At 39.6% G+C, this 22,837-nt stretch overlaps 1 protein-coding gene and 2 pseudogenes across 2 annotated transcripts; 2 read left to right on the forward strand and 1 right to left on the reverse strand.

The window, feature by feature from the left end:
- The first annotated feature begins 379 nt into the window (after positions 1–379).
- LOC133711578 (probable LRR receptor-like serine/threonine-protein kinase At4g29180) lies at positions 380–4,080 on the forward strand (annotated as a pseudogene).
- LOC133711580 (LEAF RUST 10 DISEASE-RESISTANCE LOCUS RECEPTOR-LIKE PROTEIN KINASE-like 2.4) lies at positions 3,934–5,100 on the forward strand (annotated as a pseudogene).
- An 11,549-nt stretch (positions 5,101–16,649) lies between these two features.
- On the reverse strand, positions 16,650–18,250 carry LOC133709959 (uncharacterized). 2 transcript variants are annotated; one of them, XM_062135923.1, is made up of 2 exons: positions 18,080–18,250; positions 16,650–17,178 (listed from the first exon to the last, which is right to left on the reverse strand). In XM_062135923.1, the coding sequence occupies exon 2, from the start codon at positions 17,140–17,142 to the stop codon at positions 16,936–16,938; it is 207 nt and encodes a 68-aa protein (XP_061991907.1). In that variant the 5' UTR covers positions 17,143–17,178; positions 18,080–18,250; the 3' UTR covers positions 16,650–16,935. The 2 variants fall into 2 exon arrangements, with proteins under 2 accessions (XP_061991907.1, XP_061991906.1); XM_062135922.1 differs by having other exon boundaries at positions 16,650–17,144; positions 18,080–18,242.
- Positions 18,251–22,837: the final 4,587 nt, after the last annotated feature.

Here is a 22,837-nt window from a genome sequence, read left to right on the forward strand (position 1 = left end):
AGATAGTACAATAATGTAAGCCACACACACACACACTTCGATTTCTTCAGTTACATAAACTGATAAAAGTGTTTGCACGCATAAACTGATTAAGTTTCAAGCCACAAGAATATAAGATGTGCTAGCCAGCTAGGGAATCATCTCAGTTTTTATGGGCCAAAATTCAGAAAAGTTTTATATATATTTTACCTACATCTAATTGCATATGCATTGAATGACATCGCCATTCCCTTTCTTTGATCATTTGGTTGCAGTTGCTGGATTAATCACTCTAGCGGTTATTGTTAGCCTCTTAATTAGGTCCACCAGTTCATTCCAAAGATCTAGTATCATTTTGAAGAGGGAAGACCAAAGTTGTAAAACTATTAAGGCCTTTCTTATGAACTACGGGCTACTTCAAGTTAAAAGATACGGCTATTCGGATGTCAAGAAAATGACCAACTCCTTCAAGAAAAAGTTGGGGCAAGAAGGCAATGGCCGGTGGTGTATACAAAGGAGAGTTAAAGAACGACCGTCTTTGTAGCAGTGAAGGTCATAAACAGATCAAAAGGTGATGGAGAAGAATTTATGAACGAGGTCGCAGTCATTAGTAGAACTTTCCATGTCAACGTTGTCAGCTTGTTGGGGTTTTGCTTTGAGGGTTCAAAACGAGCTCTTATTATCTATGAATTCATGCCTAATGGATCTCTTGAGAAGTTCATATTTGATGCAAATAACCCCCAAAAAATCATCATTTCGGATGGGAAGCATTAGAAAGAATCTCACTTGGCATTGCTCGAGGCTGGAGTATTTACGTCGTGGCTGCAAGCCTGCAACACAAGAATTTTGCATTTTGCCATTAAGCCTCGTAACATTCTTCTTGATGAGAACTTCTCACCTAAAATCCTTGATTTTGGCCTTGCCAAAATTTGTGATGGGAAAGAGAGTATTGTGTCAATGTTGTATGCAAGAGGAGGTACTGCTGGATACATTGCACCAGAGGTGGTCTGTAGAAACTTCGGAGGAATCTCGCACAAATCCGTTGTGTATAGTTATGGAATGATGCTTTCGGAGATGGTTGGAGGAAGAAGGAAAATCAAGGTTGAAGTGGAAGATACTAGTGAGATATATTTTCCACACTGGATTTACAAGCGTCTTGAACTGGACGAGGAGCTTGGCCTGCACTGCATCACAAATGAGAAGGACAAAGGAAGTGTAAGGAAGATGATAATAGTGAGCTTGTGGGGCATACAAACTGATCCCTCAAACCGACCAGCAATGAAGGAAGTGATAGAACTGCTGGAAGGAAATGTGGAGTACGTCCTTGAAGATACGACCTAAGCCTTACTAGTCTTCTCCTTCAAAATCCCCTGCAGTGGCAGATTGTTCTACTACGTACAACATTAGTATCAATACATTAATAGAACTCTGTATGTGACTTGTTACTTTATATGTATTTTATTTGTCATGTCTCATTTTGAATCCAACATATGGACTGTGAATGATAAGGGATAAAAATGAAGCTGTGATGAATTTTGAAATGTGATCGAGCATTCGTTCTAGTTCAAAAAAACCTTACTTTTGTTTGGAGTGTCAAAATAAGGAGGATGTTGTGGGAATGAAATGACTCATCAGAGTGATTAGAGTAGTATAACTTCTCTTATCCTTTCATCTACCCTTCCGATGATTGGTCTGCAACATGGAAATCGTCGTTCATGGAGGTGAAGCTCCGGTTGGGGATCTGAGATTCATTGGAGATTGATTCAATGGTTGATTCGGCCGAGTTGGAGAGGAGAGCACCAGACTTCAGAGATTAATAGTTGGGAGTTGTAATCCAAACAGTAAAATTTTTAAATACTCAGATTTCAATTACACATTTACACGTATTTTAAAACATCTGATTTGAAATCAAAATCCAAATCCAAATTCAAATCTTGCTTCCAAACGGGACCTAATATGCTGTTCCTGTTCAGGTAACGTGGCTTCTACGAAACGCAGTCATCTTCGTGGAAACTGTGTTCAACTACTCTCGAATTCCAAATTAAAAATTGGATATTTAATTAGCCTATAGGAGACCAGACCATCTACACCGGCCGACGACTCCAATCGAAGACCAAATAATGTCATTGTTTTTTTTTTTTGTAAAGCTATACTGTCTCTCCAGTCTGAATTGAAGCATATATATTAATTTTCATAGATCATCTTAATTTGTCTGTTTCAATTATTCCCTGTACCACAATTGAATTTCCTGGATCGAAAATGTATCAAATATGTAATCGGTCTTCTCCATTGATAAATATTTGTGTTCTCATTATCCTTTTGCAATTAAAAAAGCTCATCTGCTGTGGACTCACAGTACGAAGCCTGCAGTAGGCCCCAAACTTGTGGTAACCTGACCATCAAGTATCCCTTCTATCTCGAAGAACAACAAGAATCGTATTGCGGCTACCCTGGTTTCAAGCTCTACTGCTATGAAAACAGCCTCAGACTCCCTGGTGGCAATTTCAGGTACGCAACGATTAACGCAATCAATTACGATAACCAAACTCTTCACGTCTCACAATTTGATCAAGAATTAGACGGAGATTGTCTTGGATATCTCGAAAAGTTTACCTTGCTAAATGGTCAGTACGAGCTGACTCCAAATCAAAAGGAATTCGTTTTGCTCTACTATTGCAACTCTTCTTTGGTTGATGAGTCGTTTTCAGAGTACAAGCTTGGCTGCTCTTGGCTATACTCTAACAAAACCCGTACTAGGACAACAGTTCTGGCCCTGACCAAGGATGATCCACAGTACGGAAATGCCCTTGTGAAGTGTGGAAAAGAACGGGAGACGATTGAAGGGGTATATGCCAATGTTACTGTGAGTATTACTGGCACCGCTGCGGGAATAAGAGAGGGGCTGAAAGCAGGGTTTGTGGTAAAATGGTCAGCCAGAAACTGCAGTCACTGTGAGAACAGTGGTGGGAAATGTGGAACTAGTGTTGGTGATCGGTTAACGTGCTTCTGCCCGGGTAAACGTCATCCTTTCTTCTGTCCTGAAGAAGGTTAGTCTGAGTCTTTTTTATCCCCTATATGAATTGATGGTTTTATTTTTCGGTCAATTTTTTTGTCTTTACCTAAGAAGACATAAAAAAAGGTTCTAATTCAGACAGACAGGAACAGCTTAAAATATAAAACATCTCTGTGATCCTACTCTAATTGGAATTGGATGCTTACAACTTACGACTTATGCCTCATATTACTGACTTAATTAGAACACACGTATACATGTCTAGTAAGTTTACATATGCATGATGCATATGCAAATGCAAAAGCATATAGTTGAAGGTGAAAAATGTAGCGTGCATGATAGAGAACTATGACCACCATCAAGACTTATTCGCTTCCAATTTGATTTTTCTGTCTAACAAGCTCATTCTCACATGTGCTGAAGCACATGAGCTACCCCAAGATGTCGTTGAACACATTTGGGAGCTAGAGTTGATTGCATTATTCGCGTCCAAAAATCAATGGGATGCATGCCTTAATCAAAAATACCCTTAAAGTTGCTTTTGCTCTACATTATATTGATCTGATGAGTCATGCGACAGTTGGAAATGTCCATTTTCCTTCCTCTTTAATCCGGTTATGCACTACAGAGTACAGACCATTTTCTTATACAGTGATTATTAATTTTGCAGAACCTGGAAATTTGGCTACTCAGTTGTCAATAGGTAATATACCATTTAGTTCATATATATAACTCCTTTCTTATGTTGACTTTTTTTATTGTAAGCTAGCTCATATTTCCTCACGAATTTTTTTCTATAATCAGTTGGAGCAGTTGCTGGTGTGGCGCTTCTAGTGGTTATTGTTTGGTGCTTATGGGGAAAGTTATCAACTTATAGAATTATTTTCTTTTGGAAAATGCAAAACCAAAAGCGGCGAACTGTTGAGGCCTTTCTATGAAACTATGGGGGACTCCAAGTTAAAAGATACAGCTATTTGGAAGTTAAGAAAATGACCAACTCCTTCAAAAGAAAACTAGGACAAGGGGGCTACGGCGGTGTATACAAAGGAAAACTAAATGACGGCCGTCTTGTAGCAGTGAAGGTCTTGAACAAACCAAAAGGTGATGGAGAAGACTTTATGAATGAGGTTGCAGCCATTAGTACAACTTCCCATGTCAACATTGTCAGCCTGTTGGGGTTTTGTTTTGAGGGTTCGAAAAGAGCTCTTGTCTATGAGTTCATGCCTAATGGATCTCTTGAAAAGTTTATATTTGATGCAAAGACCCCCCCAAAAGGATCATCACTTGGGATGGGACATGTTGGAAACAATTTCACTTGGTATTGCTCAAGGACTAGAGTATTTACATCGCGGTTGCAGCGCAAGAATTTTGCATTTTGACATTAAGCCTCATAACGTTCTTCTTGATGAGAACTTCTGGCCAAAAATATCTGACTTTGGCCTTGCTAAAATATGTGACAGAAAAGAGAGCATTGTGTCAATGTTGGTTACAAGAGGTACTGCTGGATACATTGCTCCAGAAGTGTTCTGTAGAAACTTTGGTGGTGTCTCGCACAAATCTGACGTGTATAGCTATGGGATGATGCTTTCCGAGATGGTCGGGGGAAGAAAGAACATCAATGTTGAAGTTGAAGATACAAGTGAGATATATTTTCCACATTGGATTTACAAACGTCTTGAATTGGATCAAGAACTTGGCCTGCAGAGCATCATGAATGAGGAAGACGAAGTCAGAGCAAGGAAGATGATAATCGTGAGCTTGTGGTGCATACAAACCGACCCTTCAAACCGGCCATCCATGAAACAAGTCATAGAAATGTTGGAAGGGAATGTTGAGTCCTTGCAGATACCACCAAAGCCTTACTTGTCTTCTTCTCCAAAATCCCTTGCACTTTCTTCTCCTACATTGGTATCAATACAATAGAACAACTGAACTCGGCATTTTTACTTTACTTGAATGCATCTGTGTGTTTCAGGGAATCTGTAGTTCTGTACAATGAACAATATTTCCTTAATCTCTATATTTATGAGCATGATTGAAAATAAAGCTATGATCAATTGATCAACATTATTTCATATTCTAACAAGTAAAGCTATATTTACTCGAATGCATCTTGTGTGTTTCAGGCAACCTGTAGTTTTGTACAATGAGCAATATTTCCTTAATCTCTATATTTATGAGCAAATGATTGAAAATAAAGCTATGATCAATTGATCAACATTATTTCATATTCTAACAAGTAAAGCTATATTTACTCGAATGCATCTGTGTGTTTCAGGCAACCTGTAGTTCTGTACAATGAACAATATTTCCTTAATCTCTATATTTATGAGCAAATTATTGAAAATAAAGCAATAATCAACGTTATTTCATATTCTAACAAGATCATTAGGCAAGTATTGTAGATTTATTCCCATTCGATCTTTACCAAGTCAATAGGCTCCAGTGTCAAACCAAACTCATTATTCATTAAATTTGACTTCTCACTAATTCAACCAGTCAAAGCAGACGGCTCTCTACCGCTCAAAGGTTAGAGAGCCAAAGACTTCAATTTGGGCCACCATCAAGTCAAGAGTTAAGACTGTCATGTTTAAGTACAAGCATAAAATAACAGAGAGAGAGAGAGAGTAATGTTGCAGAGAGATTGGAGATTCAAGTGTATTTATTCATTTCCCAAATGAGTGTATTTATAGGGGTACATTTGTAGTGTGAATGCTCAAAGAGAAAATCAATTTTGTGACATTCTTCCCTTGGTTGATTGAGGGCTACAGCTCCACATGGTGGCTGCAATGATCATAATTGCCATGTTTGTTGCCCTTTGGCATAAAGTATGTCACATAAATCTCTATACCTACATTATACACTCAAGTACCTATTACATGATATAGACATTTATTCTATGACTCATACTATGATTCATATATACTACAACACTCCCCCTTGGATATTTCATGTCAATAGTATTGTCTAGGCCTTGCGCTTCTAAGTTGCCTTGTTAAAAACCTTGCCAAGTAATAAAACCCTGTGGGAAAAAACAACCTTGGTCGAAGGAGAAAAAGAGCACAACGCGGGTTGATTGTGGAGAATGTTTCTGGATACTACCCTTGATGTTGATATCTCCCCTTGATTGCTACAATTGTGGGAGTTCGGATAACTTTCTCAGTCCGATGCTCTTCACATGTTTCTCGAAGGTGGATTTAGGTAACGACTTAGTGAATAAGTCTGCTACGTTATCCTCTGATCGGATTTGGTTCACTTCAATATTCAGAAGCGTTTGTTGTTGCTGATTGTAAAAGAACTTAGGCGATATATGCTTGGTGTTGTCGCCCTTGATGAAACCTAACTTCATTTGTTCAATACAAGATGCATTATCCTCATAAATGCATGTAGGTTTATCTGTGGTAAACTTCAAACCACAACTTCCTCGGATATGTCTGATTACAGACCGTAGCCATATGCACTCTCGCACAGCTTCATGTAGAGCAATAATCTCTGCATGATTTGAGGAAGTAGCAACAAGGGTCTGTTTTGTAGATCTCCAAGATATCGTGGTGTTTCCCATGGTAAAGACGTAACCTGTTTGGGAGCAACCTTTGTGAGGGTCAGAGAGATACCCTGTATCAGCAAAGCCCATCAAAACATTATTATTTTGATGGAAAGGAGGAGGAGAACGTTGGCCACCATGGATGGTGTCACCAGCATCTTCTTTACGGAAGGTGGCCTTTTGCCTTTTGGGGTCCGATCCCATGCTTCCGTTTTTTCTTTTATCTCTGTAGGGATAAAACAAGCCCATATCAATCGTACCTCTCAAGTATCGAAAGATTGTCTTTATACCAATCCAATGGCGGCGTGTTGGCGCAGAACAATGTCAGGCTAACAAGTTCACTGCGAATGAGATATCCGGTCTTGTGCATTGAGCTAAATACAATAGTGCACTTATTGCACTTAGATAGGATATTTCAGCCTCTAATAAATCCTCGTCCTCATTCTTTGGAAGAAAAGGATCTTTTCTGGGCTCAAGACTATGGCCGATCATGAGAGTACTCACAGGCTTTGCTTTATCCTCATTAAAGCGCCTTAGTAATTTTTGAGTATATGCTGACTGATGGATCATAATCCCATCACTACGGTGCTCGAGTTCTATTCCAAGACAAAACCGTGTTTTCCCCAGATCTTTCATCTCAAATTCAGATTTCAAATATTTAGCAGTTTCCTTTAACTCATCTAGAGTTCCCATTAGGTTCATGTCATCGACATAAACTGCTATAATTGCAAATCCGGAACTTGTCCTTTTAATGAACACGCATGGGCATATTTCATTGTTAATATATCCCTTCCCAATCAAGTAGTCACTTAGACGGTTATACCACATCCGTCCGGATTGTTTCAATCCATGTAGTGAGCGTTTTAATCTTATTGAAAACGCGCTCCGTGGCTTAGAGCCACTTGATTTGGGTAACTGAAGTCCATCTGGAACCTTCATATATATCTCTGAATCTAGATCCCCATAGAGATATGCTGTAACCACATCCATAAGCTGCATGTCTAGCTTTTCGGAAACTATCAAGCTGACAAGGTAGCGGAATGTTATAACGTCCATTAAGGGAGAATATGTCTCCTTGTAGTCGATTCCAGGGTGTTGTGAGAAATCTTGTGCCACAAGGCGTGCTTTGTATCTAACAACCTCATTTTTATCATTACGCTTTCTAACAAAGACCCATTTATGGCCAACAGGCTTTATATTTTGGGGTGTCAGCGTTATAGACCCAAATACTTGTCTCTTTGTTAGTGAATCCAATTCAGTCTGGATCACATTTTTCCATTTAGGCCAATCTGCTCTTTGTTGACATTTTTCAACAGAGCGAGGTTCGATATCATCGTTTTCTATAATTCCTTTTGCAATATGATATGCAAATGCATCATCAATAGCCATAGAATTTCTATCCATCATCACATGTATACTGTTGTAATTCATGGAGATCTCTCTATTCTCTGGAATTGGTTCTGTCATTGGAGCGTCCCCCAATGATGTCTCTTGGACATAACCATAATCTGGAATATTCTCATGAGATGGATTATTTGTATCGATGATTAATGGATTATTTTGTGCCAAACTCGCTTTCTTTCTTGGGCGAGAATCTATCGAACCTATGGGCCTCCCGCGCTTCCTGGCAGGAGCGTGGGCCTAGCTACTATGTCACCCATATAGGGGACATTGGCGCCATTGGCGTTATGTCCTCTGGTTTTAGGGACATCAATCCTTGCGGGCACATTTGCAGCAGGTATGTGTGATCTCGTCACTTTAGCGATATCAGAAAACGCATCATGCATTGATTCTGCCACGTTCTGAAGATCGAGAATTCTCCGCACTTCAATTTCGGACTCTGCGGTTTTGGGATCAAGATGAGACAAAGTGGGGACAGACCACGACAAATCCTGTCGTTCCGGTTGAACATTAGTGTTCATGTCTCCCCCTAACGACGGGAATACTGTCTCATCAAAGTGACAATCCGCAAATCTTGCGGTAAATAGATCACCCGACAAGGGTTCCATGTAGCGGATAATGGTGGGAGAATCATAGCCAACATAAAGGCCTAATCGTCTTTGAGGACCCATTTTGGTGCATTGTGGCGGCGCAATGGGCACATAGACTGCGCACCCGAATATGCGTAAATGTGAGACATCAGGCTCATACCCAGTCACCATCTGGGACGCAGAAAAGGGTTGGGTGGCAGTGGGCCTTAGACGAATAAGCACAGCTGCGTGCAATATTGCATAACCCCAAGCAGAAATAGGGAGATTGGTGCGCATAACCAATGCTCTAGCAACCATTTGAAGTCTTTTAATGGCAGCTTCTGCGAGACCATTTTGGGTGTGTACATGTGGGACAGGATGTTCAACCTCGATCCCAATGGACATGCAATAATCTTCAAAAGTCTTTGATGTAAACTCTCCAGCATTGTCAAGACGAATTGACTTAATAGGATGATCAGGGTGGTGAGCCCTTAATTTAATGATTTGTGCTAGGAGTTTAGCAAATGCAGCATTTCTTGTGGATAAGAGCATGACATGTGACCAACGTGTCGATGCATCAACCAACACCATAAAATATCTAAATGGTCCGTAAGTTGGTTGGATAGGTCCACAAATATCACCTTGTATTCTTTGCAAGAATGGTATATTGCCTTTAGTGTCCTTTGCATAGGATGGTCTCGATCCTACCTTTGCTAAAGAACAGGCTTTGCAAAATGAATGATATACTTCAGAAGGAACTCTTTGGACCAATCTTTGGTTCATACTTCTTTTCGTTTTGAAGAATGGATGTCCGTGAGAAGTTTTTAATATACGGAGCATCATATCACGACCTGGATGTCCCAAACGGTCGTGCCAAAGCCTGTATGTGTCAGAATCCCATAGATTGTCATTAATGACATGGTTGGATTCAATGACTCTAATAGTGGTTGCATACAATCCACTAGAGCGACACATAAGTTTTTCTAATACTCGTGTATTTCCATAGTTGTTAGAGATGATGCAAAGGAACTCTTGTCCATTCTCACAATGTGTTTTAACATGAAAATCATTGGCTCTAATATCTTTAAAACTCAATAGGGTTCTTCCGGCCCTTGGAGCATATAGAGCTTTCGCAACATTAATATTTGTGCCATTTGGTAACAGAAATTGAGCTGGTCCTCGACCATGAATCAATTTTGATGGTCCTGCCATCGTAGTTACTGAGGATTGACTAGGCGTCATCCATAAGAATAATTGCCTATGTCGCAATATAGTATGTGTGGTGCCACTATCAAGAAGGCATTCCAATTCTCCCGAAAACATACTGAAAAATAAAGTTTGGAATATTAACACATGTCCATGACATTGAATGATGATACTTTATTAATAAGGAAAATAACCAATGATTACATCAAAGTTTTCCAAAGTCTATTCCAGAAATAAAATCAAACCTAGACAAATTGTAGTCACTTAATCTGTTTGGTAACTCCAATAAAATATGACCAGGTAAGTAGAGAGATGTTGGTGGAGCGAAGGCTCACTTAAATACCCCGATCTCAATCACTTTCCTAGACATCATATTTCATTGGGTGCGCCACTGAGAAAGAGTTAATACAATTGTCATTTATTGATTAAGGCACATTTGCCGTTCTTAGAAAATAGAAAGGACTATTTTAATCAAAGTCTGCGGCATCTTTGTGCTCTTCATCTACAGCTTCGAAGTCCTCAATGGTAAGATTGACATCTTCACCATTTTCATCTTCTGCAAGGTAAACTTCTTGCTCTCTCAGGACTTTATATGCTTTGTATTTTGCAACGAGTTGTTCACTTGCTTTGCATAGCTTGAACCAATGCTCAGTTGATCCACAGCGATAACACACATCATTGTGGTTACCTCCCTTTAATTGAGGTGCACGTTGTGCATGTTGTGGATATTCCCTAGGAGGGTTTCGGCTGCTGCTACCATGTCTCATGGTGCGACCTCCACGGCCCATGTTACTACTTCCATGGCTCAGGGTGCTACTTCCACGGCCCAAGGTGTTACCTCCACGGCCTATGGTGTTGCCGTATCCACCTCTCCCACGTGTGGGGTTACCATCACGTGTGCCCGCTCTAAAGTTGCGGTTTCCTCCTTTATTGGAGCGGTTATATGGACCCATTCGTCCTTCATATCCCCTGTTATTAGGGTACCGTTCCTTGCGCCCTCTTTTGGGTGCAATATAATTCGCCTCGCGAACGCTCTTGGTTCCGATGGGCCTTGCATTATAATTCTTTATGAGGATGTTGTCGTGCTTTTCAGCTACAAACAAGACATTTATGAGCTCATTAAACCTCGTAAGTCGTCCAGCATTGAAGTCAGTGCGAAATAGCTTTGACAGTACAATTGCATCGACTGGGAAGGTGGAGTCTTTTCAATCAGCTCTTCCTCCGTGATAGGTTTGTTGCAGAACTTCAACATGGCCTTAAGGCGAAGAGCTTCTGAATTGTATTCAGAAACAGATTTGAAGTCGGAGAAGCGTATATTGTTCCACTGAACCTTCAAGTCAGGGAGGAAGGTATCTTGGATATTACCAAAACGCTCCTCTAGCGCTACCCAGAGCTCTCTTGCATTCTTGATGGACATATACTCCAACCTAAGTGCTTTGTCCATATGACGTCGCATCAGGATAACTGCATGAGCATGCTTTTTTGGTGTTCGAACGAACACAAGATCCGGGTTAGGTCCCTGGATTATGGGCAATATTCCCTGTGAGGTGAGGTGGTTCTCAATGTCGGTTACCCAACTGTGGTATTCCGAGCCTGTTGAGTCAAGCATGGGAAAGTCGAGTCTAGGTTCATTCGACATCCTGAAAATAAGAAGAGAAGATATATTAGTTTCGGAGTTATACTTCCACGAAAACTAAAATAATAAGATTTCCGAGCTATGCTACCAAGAAATCAATTTCCAAGATATTTGGATTAGACCGAAACAACGATGTTTACATGGTCATAAATCGATGCTTACGGACGCTCTTAGTCCGAAGTCTTATGAACACTCTTAGTTCATCGATTACGAACACTCTTAGTTCGTTTAGCGTGAATTTCTATAATTCCGCTTTTTAATTGCAAGTTCCCAAAGAAAGGAAAAAGAGAAAAGGAGTAAAAAAAAAAAAAAAAAAAAAAAACGGGAACTTTTAGTAAAAAAGACCTTGCAATAGTGTTACCCGAAAAGTGTCGGAAAGTTGCCGGAAAGTTGTCGGAAAGTCGCCGGAAAAGTGTCAGGAAAGTCGCCGGAAAAGTGTTGACCGGCGTTGACCGGAGGGTTGACCGGTCGTTGACCGAGGTGCTGACGTGGCACTCTGATGTTGACTGGGCTGCTGACTGTGTGCTGACGTGGCAGTGGGCTGAAGTGGGCCTTCTCTACTTTTGGGCCTGGTTGGGCTGCTTCTTCTTCTGGGCCAAGGCAGCTTCTGGGTCAAGGCAGCTGGGCTTGTTGACTGAGCTAGGGTTTGACTGAGGCAAGGCAGCCGGTTCACCGCTGCAATGGATTCAGGCGGCCGGTTCGGGCATTAAACGGCCGGTTCTGGTGGCTATTTGTCCGGTTCCGGGTATCTGGGATTAGGCTTCAGCTTGTGGTGGAGTATGGTAGCAGGGAGCCGGGAGGAAGGCGTTGAACCGGGCAGAGAGGCTTTAGGTGTTTCCGGTGGCCGGTTCAGTAGGTTTCCGGCCGGTTCTGGCAGTTCTGAAACCGGTTCTGGATTTCTTGGATGAAGGGCTTTGATATGTGATATGGTTTGAAGGTTTTTTGTAAGTTTGGAAAAATGACTTCGATTGGATATAAACTTCCTCTACTCTTTGTTGATTTTCGATCCTAATTCTAGAGCAACGTCGTGCTGATAACGTGTTTAAGTACAAGCATAAAATAACAGAGAGAGAGAGAGAGTAATGTTGCAGAGAGATTAGAGATTCAAGTGTATTTATTCATCTCCCAAATGAGTGTATTTATAGGGGTACATTTGTAGTGTGAAAGCTCAAAGAGAAAACCAATTTTGTGACATTCTTCTCTTGGTTGATTGAGGGTTGCAGCTCCACATGGTGGCTGCAATGACCATAATTGCCATGCTTGTTGCCCTTTGGCGTAAAGTATGTGATGCCCCGGAAATTCGTATTAATTTTCCGAGGATTTTCCGGAATTTAATTAGTGGTTGTTGGAAGGTTTCGTGGCTCGTGGACGGAGCGGAAGTGTTTCGGACGAATTTTTAATTGAAAATGATGACTTTAGGGGGGGGGGGGTTGCAAAGGTTGACTTTTGATACGTTGAGATTCTCCGAAAACTTCCTTCACGAAAGTTGTAGAGCGCGTCGATACGAGTTCATGGACATATGGAACACGGAAATCGGAGTTTGTATGAGAAAGTTATGGCCATTGGAAGAAGTTTCCATTTTAGTATAAATATGGAATTTCAGAAATTATTTTCATAATTCCATTTCCATTTCCAGAAATCAGTTTTCCTCTCTCTCTCTCCTCTCTCGACTGATACCTTCGGTATCAAAGTTTTTCGACTGACCCGACCCGAACCTAGTGTTCCGACCCGGCCGGAACTCTCAACTCCGGCGACCTCTACCGGCGAAACCTGCACAGATCGATTCGCCTCCTTGCTCCGGTAGTCTCTGTGGTGGCCTCGAGCGGTGATTTTCGGTGGAGGAAGCGCAGCAAGGCGGTGCAGTTCATGGTTTTTCAACCCGACCGGAAAACGCAGCTCCGACGACGGCAAGGCTTCGGGCCAAGCTTGGGGAGCTCAGAGTAGCCTCCTTGATCGATCTATGGTGTTTGTTTCGATCGATTTACGTGGAAATTGGTTCAACTCAGATTGGATTACTGTTCACAGTTTGTGAGGTAGTTTTCGATCCCTTATGCTTGTTTTCTGACTTCGAGCTAGTTATGAAAGTTCACAACCATGCTTAGATGAAGCTTTTTGATGTTGGGAGTTTTGTGAAATATTGAGTTTTGGCCGGCGGCAGTGCGCCACCGCCTGTGGCGGCGTTCCTGCGGTGTTCCGGCCATGTAAGGAACTGTTTCTGGTACTATATATCTTCTACTCGTCGATACGAGCGTTTTGATATATAATATGCAGATTTTGGAGTTCGTATGGATTTGTTATGATTTTCTCCGTTTCATATCGGTGAATTTATTCAAATCCTTGAGGATTTAAGCATCGGATCGACTTGTGGCTTGGACACATCGATCGTGGAAGTGTTCCGGAGACTTTGGGAGGTCTCGGATGTGGTTTCGCCTCGATTGGCGTCACCTTGGGAATTTTGGTTCGATTTTAGGGTTTCGAACGTTATTCCTTGTGATTCGTTAATTGAATCAGAGTTGTGTTTCCTTAGGTACTTGACGAAGTATTCTTTGGACAGCTATTGTGATTGGCTGCTTTGTTCTGTATTGAAGACGCAGCGGGAGTTTCGAGGTGAGTAATCTCACAAGTTTCATTTTGAACAGAATTACCATTATTGTTTTGGCGTTAATTATTTAACTGCAAACTATAGTTGGTATTAGTAGGCATTCCTGAGCGAATGACTACGTATATATATATTTACGTGAAATATATATATTCTTATGGATGATGTGTGATGAATAATATGCATGATGGGTTCATATTATTGTTGAATGGGACTTTTCATAGAAACAATATTGTGGAAAAAGATGTTTTCTATTGTTTGAGAAGTATTGAGTTAGTTATTACATTTTGGAGTCAAGCGTGACTCATTTTAAATGTATTGGTCCTTGTACCAAGGGTCACAGATGGTGAGTAGGGATGGAAAAAGCCGGAACTAGATGGTCGTAACGTTTTTAGGTCAGGTGCGACTTACTTAACGTTGACTTGAGACCAGATGAGGTCTGAAAAGCATGGGTCGCAAATGGTGACCAACGGTTAGTTCTAAGGCCAGACGGGGTCCGAAAACCAAGAGTCACAGATAGTGATAGGTTGCAGATGGTGACCAATGATTTATCTGTGTTACGAGCCTAGTTACCATATTGTCTTGGAGTTATGGGATTAACTATGACTATAGATGGTATTAGTGACATTTCTAAGTGTATGACTATGTGTGTACATAAGTATATCATGGGGGGTAGCGGGGAGCTATCTGATGCTCATGAGTACGTGTCTTTAAAAGAGAGTTTTGGGGATTCTTTCTTTTAAATGTCCTGGGAGGACTTGTGAATCATATGCTATTGTTAGGTTAACAATAGGTATGATTGATGTGCTTATGTGTTTTATCCAGGTTGGATCGATTAATCATATTTGAATTGTTAGGTTAACGATTTATATGATTTTGTCACGGTGTGACTTTTGTGATTTCCTTTTTGGGAAAAGAGTATTGTTTTGGGAAGCATGGTATGTTTCCTTATTCTCGAGTCGAAAGATGTTCCTCGTGTTTTGGTGTGAGTTGTACGGGCTTTTATCCCGTGATTTGGTGTGAGTTGTTTTTTAGTTACTCATACGGGCTTGCAAAAGCTTACCGGGTTTGTTGTGTGACAACCCGGTGCACTATTCAAACGGTGTAGGGGTTAATCTTGCAGGTCAAGGAAATCGTGGCTGAAGCTGAGGTATCTTGTTGGCAGCAGAACTGGTAGGAAGCAAATTTGATTGGCTTTGCCATTGTTATGACTTTCGCTTTGTAGTAAACTCTGAGGAGCTTTTACGTTTTATCTTGTTGTTGACAATTTAATTCGTAAGCTTATGTAATATATGACTCTGTGGGCGAGTCAATATTGACATAGTGGGTTCAGGGCATCAACATGTATATTGTATAAAGGGAAAAAGTTTTTCAGGTATTTGGTATTGATGGCTGAACGTTCACGGATGTATAATTATGGGGTTATATATCGATTTTTAATTGTGTTAAAAATCAGGGGCGTGATAAAGTATGTCACATAAGTCTCTATACCTACATTATACACTCAAGTACCTATTACATGATATAGACATTTATTCTATGACTCATACTATGATTCATATATACTACAACATGTCATTCATTACCGCTCAACGCCACTTTATAATTCCCTCTCAACCTGATTTTGTTCATCTTTCACTGTTTGTACCCGATTTTCAAGATCTAAAATGAAGCAAATCATCTTCTTCCCCACATTCATAAATCTCTGCATCCTCATCTTCTTTCTTCAAACAGACACCTCCTTTGCTGTGGACATTAACTACCAGAACTGCAGTGCCCAAGACTTGCAGTAACCAATACATAAGCTTTCCATTCTTCATCTCAGGCCAGCAAGAACCCTATTGTGGCTTTCCGGGATTCCAACTCTCCTGCAACGAAGAAAACGGCTACCCTAGTCTTCAATTGGCCGGCCATGATTACTTAATCCAAAATATCAGTTACCAAGACCGAACTCTCGTGGTCTCAAATGCTGCTCTTTCAAACTCAAGGAAAACTGGTTGTATTCTATTAGTCAAAAACTTAACCTTTCCTACGGATCAGTATGACCTTGTTCCAAATAAAAAAGAACTGCTTTTGTTGTATAACTGCAGCAAAACTTGGTTGATGAGTCATTTTCAATGTACAAGCTTAGCTGCTTTGAGCCAAAAAAAAATGGAAAGTTGACTTCATTCCTACCTACTGTCACAATGGAGAATGCTTGCTACTCCCATCCTACCTGGTGGTTTGAGATTCAACTGTTAAACTATGGAGCTAAGAGGTCATAATAACTAGTTTAGCACTGCTCTTTCAACTCAAATTATATTATTATCAAGCATGTATTTACACCCTTCCCCCAGACCCCTTAACTCCCCCCTATGACTTCTGAAGGAAATTGATCGTACACAATTTATAAATATAAACTAGTCTTTATTGATACATGCAATGCATGTGTGAAACATTTTTGTTTTTTATTTTTACTTGTTGGAGAAAAAAAGTATAATTACATTTTTGTTTTTTATTTTTACTTGTTGGAGAAAAAAAAGTAGGTAATTATACCTGTAGATAGTGAGATTGACAGTTTCTTTCTTTTTCTGAATTTTTATTTTCATTTATTATTTTGCTATTTACCATAATATCCTTCATATTGTTAAAGGATATTTATGTCATTTCACCCATTTTGACTGGGTTCTCTTAATAATAGTATAGATTAACAACTGAAAAAGTCAAGCAAATCCAGGTCTTCAACAACATCCATAATGATCCAAAATTACACCGGGCATGCATATAAGTGCTTCTGCAAAATCCCTCTTTCTGATTGCTTAGACATTCCACGGAGTGGTGGACAAAATCATAAACTATGGCTTAGGTCACAACAAAACTTAAATGTATTACCAAGAAGAAAAATATTGCATATTCATTTGAAAAAAGTAAATAAAGAGCTGCAATGTTGTCTTTCACAGCCTTGGTTACCTAGTCCTCTGCTACATTATTACAAACTGATTTATAAGATCAAACCTTTGACGGCATGCTTCCTTCAGCCTGTTTCTGGACTTTGTCTCCCTCAAACTTATCTATAGCCACTTGTAGTTCATCTGTACCTCCAACAGCTCTCATGGTGTAGAAGTACACGCCAAAGACAAAAGCTGTCAAGCCCCCAGCAACTATAACATTCTTTGTTTTAGGTGCAAGGCTCCTAAATCCCGAAATCCCAGCCATATCTACCAGTAAATGCGGCAGCAATCTCAGTTTGTGCTTTCAATTGAAAGAAACATACAATTCAAGTTAAAGAAGACTCCATGCAATAGGTTTTTTCATTTTTTATACAGAAAGTTTGAGAAAAAGACTCCTGCAAACGAGCAGACTGAAAATATGGTGGCTCTATAGAATCATACACAAGAATAATGAGAAAGCAGTTGCATATCACATACTCCCATTTTAACCAACTGCTATAGGAAGCCCTAAACAAGTGTGATAAAAGCAAAATTTGGAATGGATAAAAAGACCTGTAAGTCTGTAACAGAAATCCTGTCTATGCAGTACTTGAATCGTAACAAAGGGATTTTTATACACAAATGTAAGGTACAATGAATTGTAGGTATGCACTTTCCTGCAATAATAAGAGAGTGAAGAATCTAATTGAGCAATATTTCATGGTTACTACTGTGCATCACAAATCAGAACAGATTCTGGAAAACATGACAAACATCATACACCCATTAAGTATAAGTATGACAAAAGAACAGCGAAACTATTGTTTCATTTATAAATTTGGAATTTTCTCAGAAACACAAAAGAAAGGGCCAGGGATCTATCTGGCTGTGTTGTTCAACAAACAATGCAATACCCATTATCAAAATCAGAACTTGACCTATAGAGAATCAGCAAATACAACTTTCAAGATACTAACTTCGATTTGGTTACTGAGAAATCAAACAGAAAAAAAAGGAAAAAAAGAGAGTATCATCGATATATAAATTATTGGTCTTAAAGTCTTATTCAGTGCTCTAGGCTATCAAACGATGAACAAATCAATCAACTCAACACAGAAGACTGATTATTTCTGTTCAACGAATATCAAGGAAAACGAAACCAAAATCACTTGCAAAGTTTAGGAAACCCAAAGAAATCAAAGAAACAAGAAACAAATATATACCTGAATTGTGAAACGTAACAAAGTCTGAATTCAATCCAAAACCCTTGATAAACCCGATCGCCTCTTCAATAGTTCAATTTGGGGTTCCGAGTAATTTGCAGCTTAAGGGCAAATAGTGCTCGTGCGCGGTGGCTGAAGGGGCACGTCCTCAACCTTTGCCTGGGCCAAGGTTTTAATACAAATTTGGGCCTCATTCGGTTGTCAATTTAGATTGGGATAATGATAATTTAGTCAAAAGCTCGGTTCATATGTTAAAAAGGTCCATTTTTGGTGAGGAAAAGACATTCAAGGCTTTTTTTTTTTTTTTTTTTTTTTTTTTTTTTTTTATAAGAAGAATTGAGTGTCAATCCATTAATATCAAAGGTAGATAACATTACAAAGAAACAGCTCACCCAAAAGAAGGGCTGCGACAAGATTGAGCCATCCTTAGGGAGCCATGTGTTTAAAATCAAATGAACTCATATAACTAGGGCAACCTAACATACAACATTATCCTAATATTAAGCTCAAAGTAACTAATAACCTGACACTATTACGGAAATGACCGGAATGAAACCAAGAACTAACCCTAATATTATTCATATTATTCTAGGACCAACCTACGCAGAGGAGGCACCCCTAAAGAACAATGCAAAAAACTAAGCAAACCTAGAGTAAAAAGCCCTAAACTAACTGAGCCTAAAACAAAGCAAGCCCAGCCCAATCTGACCCAGCAAAATGGAGACCTAAACTGAGACCTAGCACTCACCGTCTGACCACGACCCTACCAAACCCACCTGCACCCACCTAGTTCAATCCAAACCAGAAGGAGTCCCCCTTCGACAGCCGGCCAAGACGAAGATCAGCGACCGCATAACTATGGGTAGACTGCCACGAACCCAGCCGCATCCGGCAACTGATAGGAGCATAAAGTGCGACGATATTATTGAGTATATGCCCCATTTTAGCCTTGTTTCTCCCTTAAGTTTCGTGTTTTGAGTCATCGAGTCATTTTAAGAGTCTTGTAGAGTGTTTGGCGTGAAATAAGCAGAAAAAGATAAATTCATGAAAAATCCTAGCTAGATCAGGATTCCTCGTTTTTGTGGTCTTTACATTTTAATTCCCTTTATTTTCTCTAGAAAATTCTGATATTCTCCTGCTTATTGTAGGAAACCTTGCCTGGTGGAACTCTTGGAAACAGCAATGATGGAGTCATAAAATAAAGCATTTAAGACAGTTGACCAAGCAATGAAGAAGGGAAATAAAGGAGAAAGACGTTTTCAGTTGGGGAATAAAGGAGAAAGATGTTTTTCAGTTGCGGAATAAGGGAGAAAGACGTTTTTCAGTTGCGGAATAAAGGAGAAAGATGTTTCAACTGGAAAATAAATAAAGGAGAAAGATGTTTCAACTGGAAAATAAATAAAGGAGAAAGACGTTTCAGCTGTTAAAAGACCCCATTATGAGAGAAGTTAAGGCCATAAAAGAGACGTTTCAGTTGGAAAATTAAATGAATTATGATGCAATCCCATCCGTCCAATGATGAAGGGTATGATCGACAAAAGCCAACCAATGCTCCCCTATAAATAGGCAACGTCCAGAACAAAATTTCCATCACTTCCCGGCCTATCACTTCTTGGCCTAAAACTTTTTCTGAGACTCTGCCCAATTCACTCCTTAAACTTCCATCACTTACAAGACCGTGACCACCATCCATCCATCATTCTATGAAGTTCTTAGGTGCTGAGTCAAGGACGCTCCACCACCATAGCAGAGACGAGTTCATCACCTTGTTGCCAAGCCGCTGAGGAAAGCTTCAAAGTATAACTATGACTCTATTTACAATTTTTGTTTCGGTTTTGTGTGTTTGGATTTGCGAGTTGTGTAATTGGAGACATGAAATTTTCAGAATATTTATTTTAATATTTTTGAGATTTTCAGTTTATTATTGAGTTAATTTCGAGAATTCTTTTATGATGCATGTTACAATCTTGTGCCCTTTTACGTGTTTAGGTAATTTTCAGAGTTAGGTTCATAAGTTTGCATACAAGAATAATGGTGAGAGTTCTTGTGTGTTTGCTTAATTTGCCAAGGGTAATTGTTATTTGTTAAGGCGCTGAGTTAAACAAGTAGCAATTAGTTCTAAAAAGTGGTAAAAATCATGCTTTAATGATTAAACGATTCTGGAAATTACGTGTTAAATTCTATGTGTAATGGTTAATTTGCACGTATGAGTTGATTCGAGGGTTAGATAATACTACTAGTTAAGAGAATTACGCTGAGTGTTTTTGAAAACTAGTAGTATTAGGCTTGGTAAGGACTTTTCCGATCCAAGCCTACATTAGAACGAATCAGATAAATGGATTGATCCGCTGAGGCTTTTCATTTGGGCTCTTATCTATGCATTCAAGATGGGCACAGTTTTGTAGCATGTTGAAATGAATTTCTGAGTGGTATTGGTCTAGGTTAGGGAAGTCGATCATTGTATATAGTTTTATTTGTTTTGTTTTTATTTTAAGTAGATTAGGAACCAAATCTCAAAATCCCCATTTTGTTCTTTTATTTGTTAATTGACCTTTTTGTGTAGGTGTACCCTACAATCCCCGGACTGAACGATCCCTGCTTATCCTATACTGACAACTACATTTTGCAGGGTTAAATTGTGAGGCCATTTTAGCCGCACCAGCAACCAAACTCTCCAACACGTGACCCTAACGTGCACTATCTCACCAACGCTACCATCTCACGAGCCTCATAAGCCGGAGACGCACTAGATCGGAATCCGATCAAGGCATTAACCCCTAGCGCGAAGGAGCTTATTCGTCTCCATGCTCACCTCCCATCCCAGTAGGGAAGCAGATTAACATGGAGGTCAGGAAGACTCGTTCGACGATGACGTCGGGACGACGTGTAGCCAGAAGGAGCAGAAAATAAACGATGGCGGCTGTTCCTTGAGAGAGAAACCCAAGGTGCTCTTTCTAGTGAAGACGGATACATTACTTTTTCTTAGGAAAACCTGTTCTAAGCCTTGAAATAAAAATAAACTAGCCTTTAACATGCCACAACTTCATCTAACGGCCTCCTGTCTAGTGGTTGCTAAAACGGGCGGAATTACTGTTGCTTGTTTTAAAAACAAATAAAGAAAGGTTTCATTTGAAGTAGAAATTCTAAACTTTTAACTTACGAGATAATAATATAATCTTAAACGAAATAAAGATTAACTAACAAATAATAACTTGACAAAGTGGATGAGCAATCTGAATTTATTCATTTAAACATATTTACAGGCTAAGAATTCATAACCTCATTCTTATATAAACAGCTAAAAGTTGTTTAGCTATTTATGATTATAAACACAAGTACTTATGTGAAATAAAAGCACACCTCTCCACATGAACTCTATAGGAAAGAAGGCACACTACAAACACACTACTCACAAAAGTTAACGACTCACAAGAATCTCATTAGAGATTTTGCGTCTGGAATATAGTCAGGAAATTGATAGATTTTCTTGACTATATGTTCTTGAAGAAAAATCTCTTCATCTTTAACATGAATGCCAAGAAAATCAATTTCTTCTTTAATTAGATGGATCTTCTTTTGCCCAAGGATGATCCTTTTTTGGACAATGAGTTTGTACACCTGTTCTAGGTGCTTCATGTGTTCATTCATAGTTTTAGAGAAGACAAGAATGTCATCTATATAAACTATGCAGAAGTTTGAGCATGGTTTAAACATATTATCCATTTTCCTTTGGAAAACAAACGGAGCATGCTTGAGTCCGAATGGCATGACTAGCCATTCATAATGCCCTTGAGGAGTTCCAAAAACGGTTAAAGCAATGGAGTCAGGATGCATTCTGACTTGCCAGAATCCTGATTGCATCAAATTGAGAGAAATTTTTTGCTCCTCTGAGCCTGTTGATGAGCACGTACTCTTACCTGGGCTTTTGATAACCGTCTGTAATCTATTATGATTCTGGCTTTTCCTCTTAGTTTCTCGGCATGATTCGTACCAAAAATGTTGGAGCATGATGTGGGCTATTGGAAGGCCGAATGAGCTTCTTTTCAAGGAGCTCTTGGATTTGATTTTCCATTTCCTTTTTATCTTCTTCTCTGTAATGAGGAATAGCTTTTACATGGCAAATAGCATTTGCATCATGCATTTTCAGCTGGCAATATATTGGGTCTTTCTCCCAATACAACTGAGGGTCTTAGCTGATTACAAGTTTCAGAAGATTTTCTATTTCCGCGAGAGTTGGTATCTTCTTCTGTTCAATTTTATTTGCATAAACTTTCAAGTTATCTCTATAATGAAGATTACTTAACCATCTAAACTTTCCACTTTGGATTCTATCTTAGATTCTGCCTCAGAGCTTGTTGAGTCTTTCATTCTAATCTCATTGTGATCTTTTAACTGTAAAATTGGCCCGAAAATTGGCTTACAATCACTACTCTTCGTTGGCGATCTCTGATATTGCTGAGTAAAGCCCTTACCAGTGATGCTTACTGCATTAGTAAGTCTTGGTTCCCAGTAATTTTTTTTTCTTCTCAAAACCACTCATTTGTTCGTTTTGAGTTACTATTTGCTGAAGAGGGAAATCATTTCCTATCAACAAATCAGCGTCTTGGATTTTACATAGCCAAATTGTTTTCATGATGAAGTCTCCTCCTCCTATCGAGATCATGACATTTTTAGTCCTTATAGTCATGGATATCTCTTATGCTTCTAGAGCAACTCCAGTGGCTAACTTTTAAGGCCTTTCCCAACATTCTTCAGGAA

The sequence above is a fragment of the Rosa rugosa genome, chromosome 5, assembly GCF_958449725.1.
Source record: "Rosa rugosa chromosome 5, drRosRugo1.1, whole genome shotgun sequence".
NCBI classification, from domain to species: Eukaryota; Viridiplantae; Streptophyta; class Magnoliopsida; order Rosales; family Rosaceae; genus Rosa; species Rosa rugosa.